The sequence below is a fragment of the Aythya marila genome (genome assembly GCF_965140915.1).
Source record: "Aythya marila genome assembly, chromosome: 8".
In the NCBI taxonomy this organism is placed as follows: Eukaryota; Metazoa; Chordata; class Aves; order Anseriformes; family Anatidae; genus Aythya; species Aythya marila.
Window position 1 is genome coordinate 12,644,417 of NC_139049.1, and position 20,550 is coordinate 12,664,966.

The following is a 20,550-nucleotide window of genomic DNA, read 5'->3' on the forward strand; positions in this document are numbered from 1 at the left end:
ATGGCTTGGGCCGGGCTGTGCGCCCTGCTGGCCGGGTGCTGCCTGGCGGCGGGCAGCGGCCCCGCCGAGGCGGCGGCGGAGGCGGCGGCCAAGGAGCTGGAGTGCAAGCTGAAGAGCATCACGGTGTCGGCGCTGCCCTTCCTGCGGGAGAACGACCTGAGCATCATGCACGGCCCGTCGGCCGCCGAGCCCAAGCTGCTCTTCTCCGTGCGCAACGACTTCCCCGGCGAGATGGTGGTGGTGGACGACCTGGAGAACACCGAGCTGCCCTACTTCGTGCTGGGTGAGCCGAGCATCCCCAGCATCCCCGCCCGGGGGGCTCCTCCCTGCGGCATCCCTGCCCCGGCCGCCCCGCCGCAGCGTGCGCTCCCGGAGGCCGGGGCCGGGGAGGGGGTTTGGGGGGCTCCCTGCGCCCCTCCCGGGGCGGCTTCCCGGGGGCCGCCACCCTGGGGCTCGCCCCGGCCGGGGGCCAGCAGCCCAAGGCCGGGGGGAGGCCGCCAGAGCCCCCCCGAGCGGAGGCCGGTGGGAAAATGTCCCCGGCGGTCCCCACGCTCTGCCCGCGGGGGCCCTGCCACAGCCCCCCCGGGTCCCCACGCCGCGGCCTGCTCGCGTGGGCCAGGCTGCGCTCCCCCCCCATGACCAGGTACCTCCCTGCACTGCCTGGGCTCCGTTTCCTCAGATCTGGTGGCCTCATTCTGCTGTGTGTGTTTTATAGCCATATATATTTTTATTTATTTTTTTATTGTCATCCAAAAGCTGACCGCTTGCTGCTTTGTTTGTGCTGGGATCAGAGCAAGGCCTCCGCCACCCGGACGCGGGCACCCGCTCCCCTTGGCGCCAGCCGCGCTGTAGCAGCCACTGCAATTTTTAATTTTCAGTGATATTTGTGCCGAATACCAATTTCCTACCAACCCCCCATGTAAGCCCTGGGTGGGCTCCACAGCTGCACCCCCGCCGTGTCTGTGCGTGCCTCCTGTGAACCCTGCCAGCACCTTTGGGTGCCCCGTGACGTGTTCAGTATGCCCCTCTTGCCTGCATACTGTCCCCAAAATAATGTGCTGGCGCATGGCTTTGCATGCTGATGGCCACCTCCTGCAACGGCCCCTCTCTGGGTTGTGTCCCCAGTGCTTTGTCACCCTCCCGTCCCCCAGACCTCCTGCAGAAAACCCGTGGTCCTGGCTCAGAGTAGCGCTGGCTGCTGCGCGGGCATCCCCCTGCTCCCATGGGAACGGCAGAGGAGGGTGCAGGGATGGAGATGCCACGGGGGGGAGGTTGGGGGACACCCCTGTTTTTGTGCCCAGGGAATGGGGGATGGCTGGAGGGGGCTGTGGGATGCGATGTCCCCACCCGTGGCACAGCCCCTCCGTGTGATGCTGCGGCGGAGGCCAGGGAGCGTTGCTCTGGCAACGGGGCCGCAGCGCAGCGGATGCTGCGGAGCCGCGCACGCGTGGCATTGACGCCCCAAAAGCAGCACGGGCTCTCGTCCCCTCCTCGGACCCGCTCCCGAGGAGCTGGACCCCCATGGCTCTGGGGCGTGGGATGCTCCTGCCCTTCGCATCCGGGGCTGGGATGCGTGGTGCTGCATGGGGAGGGGTCCCAGGGTGCATCGTGGTGGGCTCTGCTGTGATATCGGTCCCCTGCAAGCCTGCGGGTGCCTGGGGCTGTGGCAGGGTGCGGGGTGCTGGAGCAGCAGGATGGGCACCCCGGGGGCTCACTGTCCCCGTGGCTTTGCCTGGGTGACTCCTTGCTATGTCTCCGTCCCTCCCAGCAGGGGATGCGCCAGCTTGGTATGGCCACCTTGCACAGTGTCATTATTGTTATTATTATTGTTGATATTATTATTATTATTGTTGTTGTTGTTGTTATTGCTGTTACCATTATTATCATCATCACTGTTGTCATCATCCTGGGTGCTGTGCTGGCTGGGGGAAGCCCTCCAGTGCACAGAGGTCTCACAAGACCCAGCTTTGCTACCTCAGGGGCTGTGTCCTCTGCACCTGGAGAGCCCCCAGCCCAAGAAGCCCCTGGGGCAGAGGAGCATCCTCGGCTGGTGCTGAACACTCTCATTTACTTTGCACCAAAGCTAGCATGGATTTATCCGAGGGCAAACATGGGCATAACCATGTTACTCTGTGAGCTTGCCCCAATTTCTTTACAACCCCCTTGGGTGCCCTGGCAGCTCCCTGTCCTCCTTGGAGTCTTCCCAGGGGGTTGGAAAAGTTGCTTAGGGGAGTCTGTGAGCTCCATGAGCTTGCTGGTCCCCGCTCCGAGTTCCTCCCAAAGCAGAGGGATAGCAGGTTGTTTGTGGGGTTTTATTGCCCCCGTTTATTGATGGGGGGGCACTGGGCAGGGACTGCAGCTGCTCAGGGGTTTGGTGCCCCGTGTTCGCATGGCAGCATCTCAGACACGTGCACAGCACCTCCCGTGCTCACTGGCACGCACTGGGAGGTGGGGATGGAGCAGCGCCCTGCTTCGTCCTTATTTAAATCGGGGGAGCCTCAATCGCTGCCTTTCATCTCACTTGGTGCTCGTTGCATTAGTTATGGCTTTCCTGAAGGAAGGCTGCCTCTCACCGCTCAGTGGCCATTAAGAAATGCTAATTTTCAGCTCAATATTCCCTTTCTGCCAACCTTCGCAACCCCTTCTTCCTGGCCCGTTGGCTCGGCGGCATCAATCCGCATTTGATATGTCATTAGCTGGCTGCGCACTCAGGCGGGCTGCGGACTTCTTTGGTCCCTTCCCTCTCAGGTTATAAACGGCGAGCGGGGTATTTCCGAGCAGCCTGGCTTCCCGTGGCCAGGCGGGCTCGGAGGACATTTGCAATGCAATTAAAAATGCACAAAAGGCAGCATCTCTGCCTCCTTTCCCTTCTCATCAACGTACCAAAGAGGAGTCGCAAAATGTGTTTGGTGCACAAAACGGGCTTGAAGCACGAGAATGCTGGGGAGCTGAGCTGGTGGGTTCAAGATGCCAAAATGTCCTGTTCTCCCTGGGTTTGGATGAGCCAAATGAGCTTTTTTTGCCTACCCAGTTTGCAGCCACTCTGAGCTGCTCTGGGACGGTGGCACCGTGTCCCCTCATGTCCCCAGAAGTGTCCCCTGCTGCCCGGGCCTTGGCTGGCCGCCTCACCTGCTCAGCAGACAGACGCTCCCAGCCCCAGTGACTTTAATGGATTATCATAAACTCGGGCCTTAATACAAGCTGTCACAATTTCAAATTATCTTACTTTCAAATTAAATAGATTCCTTTTTAAATACAAAATCAATTCTAATTTTTTAGAGGGGTGAGATCTTTCAAAGGCACTGATGAGCTGGGCATATTTAACCGCTGCAGGATATCTCCCTGAAATACCTAACCATTTCTTGCCCTTTTAATTAATTTATTTATTTTTCTATGCTTTTATATTTTCTCTGCTATGCTCTTGGCTCTGCTGTAGGGTGCTTGGGGGCATTGAGGTCAGGGTGGCAGCGGGACGGACCCCCAAGGGGCACGGGGTGCTTGTTACTTTGGTCACCCAAAGCACCTCCTTCCTGTGGCAAAGCCACGGGGAGCCCTTAAACCTCCCAACACCCAAAGCTGCCTCTGCCCACAGGGAGCAGAGCTCCCATCACTTGCCTGCCACGTGTGTCAGGCTGAAAGTGGTGTTCCTTGATGGTCACATCCTCCCTCCACCCTGAAATAAAATAACGGGGAGCTCTTTGCACACCGAGGTGATCCCCATGCCCAAACCATGGCTCAGCTTCATTTCTGGGGAGGTGAGGGCACCCCGCCTTTGCTGATGGAGCTCCCCTTCCCCATCCCCATCTCCTGTCCCCCAAGACTAGGGCACAACAGTGGGGTGCAGTGGGGCTGGTCCACCCTGCCGTGGGACCCACAGCATCGCATTGGTGCTAACCTTGCACCTGAGAATAGGTGTAATGGTGAAATAATGGAGCAAATATTAAGAAATTCTTAAGTACCCAGAGAATAACCGAGTTAAATTATACCAGAGGAGCTCAATTGCCTTGCTTAGATTGATTGAATTACTAAATGAGCCTGACTAATGGAATGGAGTGGATATATCGGACTTTTACTCAAGATCCTGAAATAATTTCTCTAATAAGATTGTGAGCCATTAATTGAACTTGGCTTTGATCCTGGACACTGTCGCATGCACCGAGACCCGCCGCTATGATCTATGCTCCCGCGTTCCTGCAGCTGGCGGGATGATGTCCCTGGCGCCCTAACACTGCGTGGTGCAGGGTGCTTCCGTCCATGCCGATGTTTGCCACCTCCTCTGTTCTCCAGCGAACATCTGCCGGTCATCGCTGAGGCCTCAGTGCTGCAAAATCTCCTCTCTCTGCTGCTTTGGCACCTGATTTTCACGCTGAAGGCACCCTCACAGCCCCCCACTGCCCCCTTGGCCGGGAGCGAGTGTTTCGGTGGCATACCAGCTATGGAGGGCTGCTGTATATTTTATTTATTTATTTTTTTTTCCTGGAAAAAAAAAAAATTGGGATTTTGTCTCTGGGAACCCGTTGCCACAGCAACCGTGCATCCAGCCAGCTCCAGCGGTAGTGGGGCTGGGGCATCTCCCTGACCCAGAAAGCAGCGGGGGGAGCCCACGGCAGAGCTTGTGCCACTGCCCTGGGGCTCCGTGGGCGTCTGGCTGTGGGGCAGCTGCGGGGGTCTGGTTCCCCCCGTTTTGGCTGCTAGGTGAGCAGAACGATGCTCCCATCTTGCTGAACTCACAGCCTTATTCCTCACTCCCATCCCCACAGAGCCCTGTCCCTTGTGGATGCAGTTTCGGGGGGCATGCTGCCTGCGTGGGTGCTTCAAAAGCCCTCCAAAGCTTTGCCACTCCGCCACCTGCCTCTGCCCTGCCGTCCCCAAGCCAGCAGGTTTTGCTCCTGGGCTCCATCCCATTTCCCACCTTCTGTTTAATTTTTTTAGGACTGCTTATCCAGCTAAACGGGGCACAGGGCAGTCATTACTGGGGGGCAGCATCTCGCTGCAGAGGAGCCCTTCGGATGAAGGGATTTTTACCTCCCAGGACTAAGGAGGCGTCTGGGTACTGGCAGCTCTGTCATTGCAAATGGAGAGTCCTTTTACTGGCACGTTGCTGGGGCTCGCGCCCAGCAGCAGCATGCAGGTCGGGAGGATTTTCCTAAAAAAAGGGAAGAGTTTGATTGCTCGTTGCTGGCTGCTCAGTGCCGAGAAGGGCTGGTCGCTAGCTGGTGGTGGCACGTCGGTCACAGAAGCCTGGGTGTGTGACCGTGGTGCAGGAGGAGGCATGGTCCCTGTGCTGGCAGGCTCTGAGGCATTTCAGTAATTAGTATGACTAATGAGCATAGCAGAGCAAGCAGATATCGGGGATGTAGAGAGCTGGCTCTGCTCCTGCGGGGAAGCGATCCAGCTGAAAACCAACCCGGTAGGAGAAGGAGATGGAGAAGGGTTGGAGAAGGTGGCAGGAGGTGTTACGGACAGACCAGCACTGCCTTTTCAGGGAGATTCTGGGTGGGATTTGGTGGTGTTTGAGCACGGGGGGAGCCTGGAAGGGTCTGGCCAGCCCTGGGGTGGCCACACAGAGCTTGGTTTTCCCCCAAAGCAGCCCTGCTCCAAACGGTGGCCTCATGGCCAAGTGTCCCTCTGGTCCCCCCCTGCTCATCCAGGGCCGGTGGTGGCACCTGGAGCTGTGGGCACCGAAAAACCCGACCGAGATGTCACCGTCACAACACGGTGGCTGCCTGGGAAGGCAGATATTAGCAACCCCGAAATATCCCGGGGACAGGCTCTTGTGTGATGGGAGACAGTTACCATGGAAACCTCCTTCAAATGAAAAAAAAAGAAAGAGAGAGGGAGAGAAAAAAAAAAAAAAACGAAATTTAAAGCAGCCCTTGTAGCTCAGAGGAACTGTAGACCTTATTATGGGTTTTGGCACCCCCCCTTTCCCTTTTATTTGTTCCAGCTAACAGCTCCAGGAGACAAGCCAATTAATTTGAACATCCCGAGGGGAGCGGGAGGGCGAGGGCACGGCTCTGGCAACGTGCTGCCGGGGCTCAGAGCCACCCTTCTCCCTCCGTGGGGGGCTCGACAGATGCACCAGGGGGACAAATCAGCCCAGTGGGCTTTGGTGGGCCGGGAGGACATCTGGGGAGGGAGACGTGGTGGTCCCAAGTTTTCTTGCCAGGGTCTGCTTGGCAGCTGTGCTCCCACGGGGGGCTAAGCCCGGCTCAGCGCGGCGCTTCCATGGTGCCCAGTCCCCTAATGATGTCCCCAGCGTCCCCAGCCACGGGGAAGCCTCCTGGAGATGCTGGCTGTGCGCAGGGAGCCCACGTGCTGCAGAGCCTCCCCGGAGCCTGCCTCCCAGCAGCACTCGTGCTAGTGGGGAGCTGTTGTCCCACCTGTGGGAGGGCGGTGGCGTTTCGCAGGAGAGCACAGGTGGCTCCTGGCAGCACACCTGGACGCAGCTCCCCGGGCTTTTCCCTGGTGCTCAGCGCAGAAGCAGACGGGTTTGGTGCTGGAGAGCACCCATTTTTTTGGCACAGGTTGGTGGTGAAGTTTCAGCAGGTCTCTGAGATGCGTGGTTCAGCGTGCACGGCAGCAATTGCAGCTTTGTTTCAGGACAAAAAGCAACCCAACTTTTTTTTCTTTTTTTTTTTTAAGTCTTTTTAGAGGGAGATGCTCTCTCCCTGGGTGCGCATCACACCTTGGCCACTCAGACCTGAAGGACCTCAGTCCTGTTGGGTGGATGATGGAAATGCTGGTGGGTATGGGAGAGAAACATCACTCGAGTCGTGTCCATTTGCTCAAACCCTTCCCAGATCTGGCTGTAAAAGCTTCTCCTTATTATGTTTCCCACTTTCCTTGCTCAGAGTAAGGTGCGTGGCTGGTTATCAGCCAGAGGACTCTGCCTCTTCAGAAGGACAAAAAATCATTAAAATCTTTTTCAATTAGGTTTCAAACACGAGGAACATCCTTTGGGTCAGAGGAGGCGGTGGGCGAGGGTGGATCTGGCCCCAAGCATCCCTCCTGTGTCCTCCTCCCCCCCCCCAGTGGCAGCTGCACAGGGGAGAAGGGAGCCCTGGGGATAAAGAAAAGCTGTGTCTGGCAGTGCAGGAGCCTGCAGTTCGCCACAGCCTGGAGTCTGGCAGGGCTCTGTGCTCTCCAGATGCCTGAAACACAGCTTGCTCCTCGATTGGGTTTAATTGCACTTGTTTACCGAAATGCTGCATATTTGCTAAAACGGGGTGCAGCGTCCCTCCAGCCCCGCTCTCAGCACCCCAGCTCCATCCCCGATGGCACGCCGGGATGGCAGCATTGCCCTGACAAAACCAGGATGCTTTCCTCTTAATTTTTCCCCCCAGGTTTCTCCCCACAGCCTCGCTCCCTGCCTGAAGAGCCCGGCAGGTAAACGCTGCGCTGCCCTGACGCGCAGCCACGATCCAGCCGAGGCGTGCTGGAGATGAAGAGCCCTGTTACATAACTCGGACTGCAATGCAGAACCCTCGTTTATATGTTTAATTATCCCATTCCCCCTGCCTGCTACGTAGCAGAGGGGCTGGCGTGTGAGTGCGGGGTGCCGGCGGGTGAGGATGATGCAGGAAAGCCTTCCTCTGCCACCCCGTCCCTCGGCCATCGCGCTGCTCCTGCTCCCAGCCAGCTGGAAGGGACTGGGCCCATGGTCTCTACCCCTGAGCTGGGTGGGAGAGGGGTCTAAAAACGTGAGGAGAAGGGGTTTGGATCTTCAGAGGTCTCCACGGGCAGAGCTCTGCTGCGGTTTGCCTGCCTTTTATCCCCCCCTTCCGAGCTCCCGCTCTGCACTTTCTGTCCTTCTGACAAAGGCAGCCAGCTCCGAGCAGCTTAGGCTTCAAAGTTCCCAAAATAACAAAGGTTAAAATATATTAAAGAGAGGGAAAAAAAAAATCAAAAATTGCTACAAGATCAAGTCAGTGCCCTGCTTGCACCTGGGCTCGGTGCTTCAAAGAGACTGTGAGGAGCCCCCGTGGCATCCACTTTCTGCGAGCAGCAGCTCAGGGCTGATGTCTTCATCCTCCTGAACCCCTCCTCTTCCTTGTGCCTTCATCCTCCTGGAACCTTCACCGTCTTGGACTCCTCATCCTCCTGGCGCCGTGGGGAATTCCCTGGGGATCAGCCCACGGAGAGGGGAAGGGATGGGAGGGGAGGGGAGGCTCGAGGGGCAGGTGACACAGGTGTCCCCTCAGCCCGTGCCCACCCACCCATTGCCCCTTGCAATGCAGGTGGGCAGAAAACTCCTTGTGGGGAGGCTCTGTGCTCAACTTGGTGCTTGGTGCCTCTGCTGGCCCCGCTGATTTATATAGATCATCAATATGACAATTATATACACCTGCAGATTTAATTACCTCCATTTTCGTCAGGCAGTGACAGATTTATACCTCTATTCAGTTCCTGTAAATCTGAAACAAGCTTGACTAGACCCAAAAGTCCTCACATTGATCACCGCGCGCTGGCTGGTCTCTGGCCCTCTTGACAAGCTTTTCTCTCAAGAGTGATAAATTCAAGATGCGCAGACAACTTTTTCCCCTTCTACATCTTTCTTCCCTGATTTTTTTTTCTTGCCTCCTCCCTGTCATCTTCAAGCCTCTCCACAAACTTGAAAGTGGAGCTTGAAATTGATAAGTGCTCCTAAAGGCTGAGGGGTTTATGGCACTAGGCTGCAGTTGGCTCTAGCCCATACAGCACCTTCTCCATCCCCTGGGACCGGTGTCAGAGGAGATGGGAGGAAGAGGAGACCCACCTCTTAGAGAAACTCTTGGCACAGGAGTGTGCAGGGTTATTTTGGTCCCGTGTGCCCCATCAGACAGGCAGGTCCCCATGGCAGACGCTCAGTGAGCGGCCGCGCTCATTTCCTGCGCCGAGGACGCCAAAATGATGTCTAATTCTCCCGACCTCTTGGCCTCGGTGTAACGAGCACTTAAACAAATTAGTCTGCGGGAGCGGGCTAGATTTACCCTTGAAGTGAGGTCCGTGTCGTCGCTGTAATGCATCCCCCTTCCTCCCCCGCCTGCCCCACCACCGCTGCTGCTGGCCCTTGCTGTGCGTTGCAGTAGTTTCTCCAGCTTGGATTTGCCTCTGGGCTGCTGGCCTCGATCGCTGCTGGTGTATCTGTCTTCCCCAAAATTGGTTCCTTTCTCAGTGCTTTCATGCTTTATGGTGGATGAAACATAGTCTTTTGTTAGTTTTTCCATTCCTAATTCTTGCAAAGTGAGAAATAGTGAATAATCATTGCCTTTTCCACTGCTCCACTGGCTTTATGATTTTATAGGCTTTTATCATCTCCCTGCTCAGTTGTTTGTTTTCCTTGCCGAGGAGCCCTAGCACAGTTGGTTTCTCTTCTCCACAAACCACTTCTGACATCTCCGCTTCCTTGTCTCCCCCCCTAAGCCCCTTTTGCTGCCTCTGTTATGAGATGCCTGACCTGAATCCTGCTGGCAGCTTTCAAGAGTGGCGTGCTGTCACCAAACTTGCATTTCACCTGCCCACTTCCTTGCCCACTTTTCCTCTAGCATTTCACAGCTTTGGCTTCGAGGAGCCTAAATTTAGCACTGGTGACCAACTTTGTCATTCACCTCCTCTTCCAGCACGTTCCTGAGCAGCCGAGGTCCTGATGAAGATCTCTGTGGGGCGCCTTGGTAACCTCCTTTTTTCTTAAGGAGTAACCTCTTACCTCCTCTGCCTGGTGGGCTTTGAGAGGACTTTCCTTCTTGTAATCTCCCTATCTGGGTTCTCCGGAGAGATGTGAGGGCTGATTTTGACAAGAGCTCTTTGAAACGGGTCCATCAAACTGGATCACCCTTATCTGCTGGCTCACAGTGCTGCGTGACCCACATTCACCCACGCACCTACTGGCTCCTCTAACAGACTGTGCTGGGCAAAAGTAGGATTTATTGGTCTGTAATTTCCATGATGCACAAGAGCTCTTTTAAGAGATTGGGGTCTTTTCCATCAAATTTGTTCCTCTGGTTGGTCGCTTGCTCTTTCTGAGCAGTCAGTGGTGTGTCAGTTGTCCTCTCCGGTGCTTTTAAGTGAGCATCAACGAGGACAAGCAGTTCATGCTCTGCTTCTGTCCCTTTCCTCTAAAACCTCTTTGCTCTAAAACCTCCTCCATGAGTACTGCCATTGAGCCAGCTCTGCTGCTGTGTCCATATGGAGGGCAAAGATGGGGAATGTGAAATCCCCTGTGCTCCTCCGATCGGTGCAGGGAACCCCCTGGCTGCATCTCCTCTTGGGTGTTCCTCCCCTGTAAATCTTCCTGATGTGGGCTATTTCCATGCCATTTGCTGGAAAAGTTTGCCTTTTTCCCAGTACTTTGCTCTTTGGCCATGATGCTTCCTAATTTCAAGTGTTAGAGAGCCCAACAGAGGCAGTGGGAGAGCTATGGGGCTCTCCAAGCCAGTAGACAAGAGTAGAGTGGGATCTGGAGGATGCTGATTCCAGTTTCCTAAAGCTGAGTCTGCCCTGGTATTTGCTGGGAGGCCAGCGCAGCAGTTTTCTGTGGCTAACTGGGAACTTTGCCATCGTTTGGGCTCTTTCTGTGGAGATCCATGCTTCCTTCAGGAGGAGGTGATACGATGGCATTGCAGGGTGTTGGGCTGGGATATCCACTGCAAATGTGGGCCTTCTGGGGATTTAAACATCAATTTTGCGTCTCTTCAGTTGCTGGCATGTATCCTATATATCATATATGTTCACGTGCTGTCACGGTGTGGGGTTTTGTGTGGTTTTCACGAGCTTGTCTTCCACATGTTGGTCCAGGACGTGGGTTTGTTCTCTTCCCACAGCCCCTATGTGTTTCCTGGTTGAGGTAAATGGGACCGAACTAACAAAACAGGAGTGAAAATCCACCAAATCCACCACCGACACATGTCCCAGCCTGCTTATCTCAGCCGTGCACATCAGCCAAGATTTTCGCAGCTTTTGGCCAAGATTGACAGAACTGGTGGAAAATAGCTTTAAAGGTGACGTTGCACAGTTGTGGTTGGACACATCTGTGGGTCTGCAGAGAGGAGCAATGGGACATGGCAGACTGTAGGGTCAGCAGCTATGGAGTAAAACTGGTCACCTTGAACCAGTTCCTGATGAATCAGGGTCCTTTGCTCTGGAAACGTGGCACAGTGTCACTCCAAAGGGTTGCTGTTAAAGGGAAGCGTTAGGGCCATGGCATATTTGGGATAAAAACCCCAGTTTGAGGGTAGAGTGTGAGTACAGCTTTGAAAAGCAACTCTTCGATGACCTTCCCAAAAGCAAAGGCACCCTATATTTCAAGGGGAAACCTGGCTAGCTGTCAACCTAGCTACAGCAGCCGAGGGCTCCACGTGCACCAGCCCCAGGTGCAGGCAGCGTGGTAGGGTGACATCTCCGACCTCTCCAGAGGACACTCCACTAGTAGCTGGGTGCCTTTTCCTCGAGACTCCAGGTTGTCCCATGCCTGTGGGTCTTGTGGAAATTTTGCCCCAAAATGCCGTCTCCTGACAGGTAAAATGAGGTTTGTTCTTGCTGGTTCAGGAAAGCTGGGTTGTCTTAAAAAGGTAGAGTGACCTCCAGAGTGAGCTGGTTTTCCTGCCTGACGTTGGGGAGGGGAAAAAAATGCAAATAAAATATGGATAGTCAGTGATGAATGTGATTTTGTTTAAACAGGCCCATAAAAACATGAATATCACCCCATGAAAGATGCGTCAGTAAAACCTCAGAAGTAAAACCTGCTCCTATACCAGGATATGGATTCTGACATCCCAACTGCTGAGGTCCCAGCGCAGGGCGAGCGGCTCACCATAGGGAGGGCTCCTGAGCCCTTGGGGGCCAAGGCTTGCTTCACCTGGGACAGAGCCTTTTAAAGGACCTGTGAGGTTCAGGCATGGAGCAAATGTGGAACTTAAATAAAAGCACAGTTAGGTTCCAGATGGAAAATAAGCCAGGTTTAAATGTTAATGAGGAAATATAAGTCCGAGTCAAAAGCTGCACTCTGCAGAGACTGACATTATGGCAGAGTTCATTTGACTAATCAGAGGCATCTATTAGTGCAAAACACTTCCAAATGGAAAGGAAAATTGTTTTGCCTTTTTTTTTTTTTTTCCATAAAAAATGTTGGCTTGCATTTGTTTTTGAGGAGAGTTGCTCATTTTATGTGTTTTTCCTTCCTGAGGCATTGTGGGGGAAAGAGGATGGAGGAATGGCTCCGTGTTGGTGCTGGGACCCTGCTTTTGATGTTTCCTGGGCTTGGGCACGGTGTCTCTGTGTGCACACACAAACCTGGCCTTGCTGCAAAAGAGCATGCAGAGACGAAGGCCAGGGCTTGCTGCGGCTCTCCCCAGGAAAATGGGTTTATTGGGGTGATAATGAAGCAGGTGTAACTCCACCACCTGCAGCAACTTCATCCAGACTTCCCTGCTCTCCTCTCCTTGCCTCGCTCCTCCCCAGCCTCCCCTCACAGGTGGTGAGGGAGAGGAGCCGCCCTGGCCCTGATGTTGGAGGCACCAGATGGGGAATTTGGGGGCTGCTGCTCCTGTGGACGTGAGGAACCCGGGCTGCCTTCGGTACCAGGTGAGCGTGGCACAGCATAATTAGTGGTCTCCTGCTGTTATTAACCCCTGACTCGGGCAGGCTATTTTTTAACAGAGGTGCAAGAAGTTAATAGTGGCGTTAATGGCTTCACATCCAAGGCTTTAATGAAAGCCAGGCGGGGACCAGGCCTATCATCAATATCTTTCAAACTCTGAACTTGAAATTATCCTCCTCCCTTCGCCCTTGGTTGGCTTTCTGCCTGCTCCGGGGTCTTTCTGCCTACTTTCCTCACCTCCTCTGGGATCAGCTGGGCCCGTGGCACCGGGCTGACACCCACCAGCTGGACAATGGGGTGGGCCCCCACCTGCCCCAGTGACAAGCTGAGCCCTGTTAGCACCCAGATAAATGGCCCCAGCAGGCTCTGGGGGGTGTGGTAGCATCTCTCACCAGCTGATGAGAGGTCTGCTTGAAGAGTGAGACAAGATGAAGCATGCTGGAGTGGGAGAGCAAAGATATGAGGTGGCTCCGTGTTGGTCTTGGTCTTCATCCTGGTCTTGCTGTTGCTTGAGCCAAGCCCCAGGAAAACTTTAAGGGGACAGGACAGAGTGGATAAATCTGTTTTTGAACAAAAATTGAGCATAATGGGGCAGCCAGAGAGCTGCCAAGACCCCTGGGGAGAGGAGGAGGAGGAGGTCTGAGGATGATGCTCTCCAATCTGGTTCTGCAGGAGCAGAAGTGGAGGAGCAGCCTTGCCCCGTGGGGTGATGCCATGGTGGTGGTAGCCCACCTGTTTGGGGTGGTGGAGCTGACTCCTGGGATGCTTTCCTGCTCCCAGCACCTCTGACTTGTGGCCGATGCGGCGGCAGGAGGGAGTGCAGCGGGCTGGGAGGGGATCACACATGGGAGCTCCGCAGCTGGGTGGTGCTCTTTTAAATCTCTTAAATCCATTTTTTATTGAAATACATTTTTCTTTTAAAAATAAGCCCGTTTAAATAAATTTGAAATTATGACAACCTATTTTAAGGCCTAAATTTACTATAATCTATTAATCATTTAAATAACTTCCATCAAGGAGTCCTCCTCAAATATTAATGAGCTGAAGGGTGCTGCTTTTTCAATGATATGTCAGATCAGGGGAAAACATCTTTAACTCCAGCTTTCTAAATGTCACAATGTCATATACTTAGTATCTATTATTTCCAGTCTTCACAATGGGGGAAATGCTGGTATTTACATTTTTCCAAATGTCAGTACGTTGAGTTCCTGTTGTGCATAAAAGCCCTTGCCTTAATTACTCCTAATTTCACGTTAGCAGGCAGGTGCAGGGAGAATATTTTCTTCAATTTGAAATAGTTCATTTGAAGTTGGGAAGCCGTGGGGAGCTGAGGAGGCAGGGAAGCTTGTTTTCCCCTTCCAGCCCATGAATAAAGACCAGGTGGGAGAGGAGGAGACGGGCTGCTTCAAACCCTGGTGGCTCCCGGGACCAGATTTTCAAAGGGGATCTGTGTGCCGAAACACGCAGCTTGGCGCTTAGAGGGAATTTCAAAAGTGCTTCTGGCTGCAGAGATGCTCTCGGCTTTGCTGCGGTGGCTCGAGGAGAGCTCAGCATCTCTCTGCTTGGGACACTGGAAGCGTGCTGATTGCTGCCAGAAACAGAGCCCGTGCTGAGCAGGAACACCCTGCCAACTCTCTCGCTGCAGCTAATGTTTCGTTTGATTAATCAGATCGCTCTGGAAGGGCTGAACCTGGTTTCTGATGCAGTCCCCCCCCCCCAGTAGTTAGCTCACTTAAGGCAGCTTAATGAAATTAATTAACAGTACATTTAAAATGTTTTGTGTTTTTTGTCGTTGTAATTGAATTCCAGCTTTCATTTAAAAGCAGCTTGAGAAAAGCCAAATACAGGTGACAATCTGCAGCACAGGCACGGGTGGGCTCCTGCCAGCACCAAAGTGGGCGGCACAGATGGGGCAGTGCAGGGCAGAAGCTGTGCCTCCGTGGGATGCAAATGTGAACAGAGCTTGCATTTTCAGGGAAATAACTCAAGTGCTCTGCCTGTCCATCCCTGTGCTCCTGGACCCTGAAGCCAAAGGGTCAGGGTGCTCAGGCAGAAGGTGCAGGTGCTGCTGCAGGTCTTGAGGCTGTGTCCCATGGGGGGAGCTGCAGAACGTGGTTGGGAACCTCTGAACGCATCTCAGTGAGAGCCGGAGCTGCAGGTGTGATGGCAGCCACGTGCACCTTTCCCCATTCATGGCATTTGTTTGCAGTAATTAGCAGCACGGCCCCCTTGATCCCATCACTGCCCAGAGAGGTTGTATCCTCTGCACCCACAGCCGGGCTGTATGCAATGTGGAGCTTACAGGCAAAAGCCATGCTGCTGGGTATCCGTGGTCACATACCATCCCCTGGCTGCTCCCTCCACCAGTTTTTGGGGAAGAAGCAGACACATCCCTGGTGTCCCCTCCTTTTCTGCATTCCCTTCATGACGACCTTTGTGTTGTTTTTTGTTTGTTTTTTTTTTGCAGAGATTTCAGGCAACACAGACGACATCCCGCTGGTGCGCTGGCGGCAGCAGTGGCTGGAGAACGGCACGCTGCTCTTCCACATCCACCACCAGGATGGGGCCCCCAACCTGCCCGGCTTCGAGCCCACCGATGAGCCCCAGACTGAGTCGGCAGAGGAGGAGCTGAGGATCCTCCACATCTCCGTCATGGTAGGTGCTGGTTTAGGGTGTCTGCTCCCGCTGCTCCTCGCGCCCCGGGACGGGGAGCTGAGCCTCAGGGGTGGGCTGAACGCACCCCTCCAGCCACTGGTGCACGCAGAGGTGCCTGCTTTGGAGTCGGGGCTGTGTTTTTATTTTTTTTCTTGTCTCGGAAAAAAATCTGAAGAACTGACAATTTCTGAGCCGCTGGAAGATAATTAGCTGGAGACAATGTGCTGCCGAGGCTGCAAACAGGCTGTTTAATGGTGCCTACCCTAATGAGAGCGTCGGTAGCTCTTCCAGATTGCAGCCTGGGGCCAGGTTTCTCCTCCATCATTTGCGCTTGATTAGTCTCGAGGAAAAAAAAAATAATAAAAAAAAGAAAAAGTTCTGGCAAAGCCAACCCCAAACCCATTTTGGTCCCTTTCCTTATTTTTGTCACCATCCTGGCTCCCATCCCATGAGCGTGCATCACTGGGGGGACGGTTGTCCTGCTCTGCTGCTGTTGTTTTGGTGCTCTTGGACACCACTGAGTACACAGACCCGGGCAGGAGTGCATGAAATAAAGTTGTTATCAAACTGATGGAAATTATGCCCGCAACCCCTGTACCAAAATGTGTAAGTGCGGATTGAATCTTCCCCTCTTCTCCATCACTCCCAGCTCTGCTCTGGCAGCATCCTGACAAATAGAGCTTGGCTTCTGTGCCCAGCGTCAGTCACGTGTAATGTTCAAGGCTGATTTTCTTTCTTTCCCCTTCGGAGAGAAGCGTGAGCAAGGGGCTGTGTTCATCATGGCACGTGGGCCATGCCAGAAACCCTCATGCAACTCATGTGCAGCGCCGGGACCCCTTGGAGGCTTTTCCCAAGTGCCCGGTGGGAGGGGATGGAGGATTTCTGTGCTCCCGTGGGGAGGAGCTGGGGGCTGAGGTGGTGCCCTGGCCCCTTCAGCAAGGCAGGTGGCTCCACCACTGTTTTTTTTACTCCTGGAGTAAAACTCTTGAAATATCTTGAAACCTCAAGTGGCCACCATCTGCTTTTCCTCATGGGTTCTCGGACTACCAGGGCAGAAAAACTGCTGTTTCAGTTAAATAACGGGGCTTTTATAGACATCTGCAGCCAAGGGGCTTCCACTCGGCTCGAGCTCCAGCTTGGTCTCCTCGTTTACCAGCCGCCCAGCTCAGGCAGCAGGCAGAGCTGCCTGCTCTTTGGGGTGAGAGCCGCACGCAGAGGGCAGCTGAGGAAAGGCAGCAAAGTCCCCGTGTCACCCCCCACCCATGGGTGAACCCTTCCAGGGGTGATGGGAGCTGTGACGTAGGAGCCATCTCCGGTGGGGACAGGGAATAGGATCCACATTCGGGAATCAGAGGAACCCAAAGGGATTTAAACCCCATAGAGAACTGGGCCCTGGCTGCCTGTGTCCTCCATCACTGGATTCTCCTCCTTTGTCTTTTTCTTTTTTTTTCTTTTAAACAAATTTTGTAAGGAGGGCTGGGAGGGTATATTGCAGCTCCATTATCCTGGGAATGGAAGAGGGCTAAGCCATAATGGCTGTTACAGCTCCTTTTCCAGCCGCTTCTCCTGCTTCTCATTCAATAATTTCCTTAATGTTTTGTCCTAATGGAGCAGATTGTTACTCGCGTTTTATTTTATCAAGATCACCTATTGCTTGAAAAAGAGGAGGGGGCTGGAGCTGCAGATGACCAGGGAGCTCTTAGCTGGCACTATTATTATTATTGTTATTATTATTATTATTGGCACAGGGGGCCAGCGAGAGCTTTCATCTCACCGCCTCCGTCTATGCTGCAGCAGTGCCATCTCCATGGGGGGTGGTCTTGGGGACAGAGGGGGGGGTGGCAGGGCTGGGTGTCCTTTTGGCCATCTCCAGCACTGTGGGGCCAGAGCTTCTCCAGCCGTGCGCCCCCAAGCCTTCGTCTCTTCCTGCATGCTGAAATTTCCGCAGGACGCCCTGGGAAAATCTCCCAAGATTAAGAGCGACAGCACTGAAAGCGGCTGGAAATGGGTCAGAAAAAGTTGCCCCTAGGAGTGTTTGCCTGCAATAAACCCGGCCTCCGCTTTCAAAGCCGTCGCGGGAGCGCAAAACAGAACACGCTCTACTTTAAACGTTGCCTTTTCACGCCTCGGTGGTGACTTCAAAGCCGGTCCAGCTCGAGGCAGGCTTTACCCCCCGGTGCCGGAGTGCTCTTATCAGCGTGGCCGGGCTTCTCCCAGCCTGTCCCCCCTCCCAGCATCCCGGGGCTGTTTGCTGGACCCCCCCCTGAGCCCTGCTCGCCTTTGGTCCTGCAGGGAGGGATGATTGCACTGCTGCTCTCCATCCTCTGCCTGGTGATGATCCTCTACACCCGCCGGCGGTGGTGCAAGCGGCGCCGCGTGCCGCAGCCCCAGAAGAGCGCCAGCGCCGAGGCGGCCAACGAGATCCACTACATCCCCTCGGTGCTGATCGGGGGCCACGGGCGGGAGAGCCTGCGCAACGCCCGCGTGCAGGGTCACAACTCCAGCGGCACCCTCAGCATCCGCGAGACCCCCATCCTGGACGGCTACGAGTACGACATCACCGACCTGCGGCACCACCTCCAGCGCGAGTGCATGAACGGCGGCGAGGACTTCGCCAGCCAGGTCACCCGCACCCTGGACTCGCTGCAGGGGTGCAATGAGAAGTCCAGCATGGACCTCACGCCAGGTTGGGAAGCTATGGGGCCAAACCGGGCCCTTTCTGCCTCATCTTCCTCGCGCGTGTGCATTTTCCCTCCAGGGTTTGGCCCGTTTCTCTGGGACTCCCTCGCATGTGGGATGTTAGTGGGGTTTTGGCTGCTAGTTGAGGGTGGTCCCCATTGAGTGGCACGCAGTTGGACAAGGCAAGGTAGAACTTTGGGGGGGAAAAACTGTGATTCCTATGGCCTGGCTGAGGACCCAGATGGTGTTTCCTCCGAGCTCCCCCATGGTGACCTTCCCAAATTCCCTTTTCCATCCCAGAACTCCTGGTGTCTGCACCAGCTGAGGTTTTTAATATTAAAATTAGGCTTGCCATCAGTATGATTCAGAGTTAATGCTCTTCTAATCACCAACAGAGATTATTTGAGGCTCGTAACGCACTTGCTTGTTGGCTGTATTGCCAAATGAGCCGTACAAGTGAAACCCTCTTAGTCAAGGCACAGTTTGGGACAGCTATGCTGTGGTTCCCACAGCTCTCCAGGGATTTTCTTTGCAGACCTGGATATGCAGAAGTGCCCTGGGAGGAGGGGGAATGCTGAACCTCAGTATTTTTATGGGCTTGGTGGACGGGGCAGACTGGTCCACCAGCCACAGTCACCTTGCACGGATGCTGGGGGTCCATTGAAGGAAATCTCTTTCTCGCCTCCCTTCTTTTCTTCTTTTTTCGGTCTTTGTCCCTGAAAGATGTTGCCTTCGATTCTTCCCGCCTAGGGAGCGACAACGCCAAGCTGTCCCTGATGAACAAGTACAAGGACAACATCATCGCCACCAGCCCCGTGGACGCCAACCACCAGCAGGCCACGCTGCTCTCCCACACCTCCAGCAGCCAGCGCAAGCGCATCAACAACAAGGCGCGAGGTGCGGGGTGTACGGGGACGTGCCAGCCCCTGGCAGCTCCCCAAACTGCCCAGACCCACGGGAGTGGTGGGGCGAGAGCTGTGCTGCAGGATGGAAATGGGGGTTTGGGATTTGGGGCTGGGAGCTGTGGCAGGGGGGAGAAGTTGCAAGGCAATGGGGGCTGTGGTGGGGAGGGAGAAGATCTGCGTCCAGCTTCAGCCTCCAAGGCCACAGCAGCAGAGGGTGATGGAGGATGAGGTGTGCATGCAGTCACCCCGCCGTGACGACACTTGGTGTCCCCCACAGCCGGCTCGGCGTTTCTTAACCCCGAGGGGGACTCGGGGACGGAGGCGGACACCGATCCCCAGCTGACCTTTTACACAGACCCCTCGCGGAGCCGGAGGCGCAGCCGAGGTGGGTGCAGGCAGGCAGCGAGCGGGCCTCTGAACCCCGATGTCCCCCAGCTCTGCCTGCTCATCAGGCTTTCCCTGTGGGCTTGCCCCACGGTGTGGGGGGCAAGGACGGGGATGCAGAGCCCAGGACCCCTCTGAGCACTCTCCCGGGTGGCTGGGTCTTGGGTCTGAGAGAGTTTTTGTGCCTTGCAGTGGGGTCCCCCCGCAGCCCCGTGAACAAGACCACGCTGACCCTCATCAGCGTGACGAGCTGCGTGATCAGCCTGGTGTGCTCCTCACACATGAGCTGCCCCCTCGTTGTCAAGATCACCCTCCACGTCCCCGAGCACCTCATCGCCGATGGTGAGTGCCCCGTGGCTCCCCCCGAGCTCCCTCAGCCGTGCACTGGGAGCTGTAACAGAGGGGAAGGGGGAACGATGGAGGGGGTGGGTGTGGGGCGGGTGCAGGATGGAGGGGACGGGTTTGGGGTGGAGGACAGCAGCATGGGGCAGAGGGGATGGGGGTGGGATGGTGGGGATGCACTCAATGCGGAGGTGGCTGCTGCAGGATGGAGGGGATGGGTGAGGGATGCAAGAGATGGATGTGGGGTGGGGGGGACCGTCACGGGATGGAGGGGACCGTCATGGGATGGAAGAGGCTGTCACGGGACAGGGGACACTGTCATCGGACGGATGGCATTGTCACGGGCTGGAGGGCACTGTCAGGGGATGGAGAGCTGAGAGTTGAGCCGCTGATTGCCCCCCGGGCGGCAGGGAGCCGGTTTATCTTGCTGGAGGGCAGCCAGCTGGACGCCAGCGACTGGCTGAACCCGGCGCAGGTCGTCCTCTTCTCCCAGCAAAACTCCAGCGGGCCCTGGGCCCTGGACCTCTGCGCCCGCCGCCTCCTCGACCCCTGCGAGCACCAGTGCGACCCCGAGACCGGTAAGCCGGGGGCAGTGGGGGTCCTGCGGGGCCCTCTGTCCCTGATGTCCCCCCTCTCCCCGTAGGTGAGTGTCTCTGCTACGAGGGCTACATGAAGGACCCCGTCCATAAGCACCTCTGCATCCGGAATGAGTGGGGCACCAACCAGGGGTGAGTGTGCTCCCAGTGCTGTGCCCAGGCTCGGGCGGCAGCACGGTGTGGCAGGGCTGTGGGAAATCCTCTTTGGTGAAAGAGTTAAAAGCACCTTGGTGAACCGTGAGCTGTGAGCTCTGCAGGGGCTCTGCAGGAGGTGAGGATTTTTGTCGTTTGAAGTCGTCAGAGCTGAGGAGCGCTGGCATAGATGTTGCCATTATTAGGTTTCAGAGTGAACAGCCCCCACAGAGCATTGGGCTGTTCCTCTTCTCCTTCTGGGGGCTCTGCTTTGGCAGCC

At 55.4% G+C, this 20,550-nt stretch overlaps 1 protein-coding gene across 1 annotated transcript in view; it reads left to right on the forward strand.

Annotated features, from left to right (window-relative positions):
* ASTN1 (astrotactin 1) overlaps positions 1–20,550 on the forward strand; it is a gene marked incomplete at its 5' end in the record, with an annotated part of 38,421 nt that continues 17,871 nt past the window's right edge. The window contains 8 exons of the mRNA XM_082766588.1: positions 1–283; positions 15,045–15,232; positions 17,525–17,918; positions 18,662–18,808; positions 19,094–19,201; positions 19,393–19,542; positions 19,953–20,120; positions 20,186–20,270. Coding sequence (XP_082622714.1) covers positions 1–283; positions 15,045–15,232; positions 17,525–17,918; positions 18,662–18,808; positions 19,094–19,201; positions 19,393–19,542; positions 19,953–20,120; positions 20,186–20,270 — 1,523 coding nt within the window. The remainder of the gene's footprint in view (positions 284–15,044; positions 15,233–17,524; positions 17,919–18,661; positions 18,809–19,093; positions 19,202–19,392; positions 19,543–19,952; positions 20,121–20,185; positions 20,271–20,550) is intronic.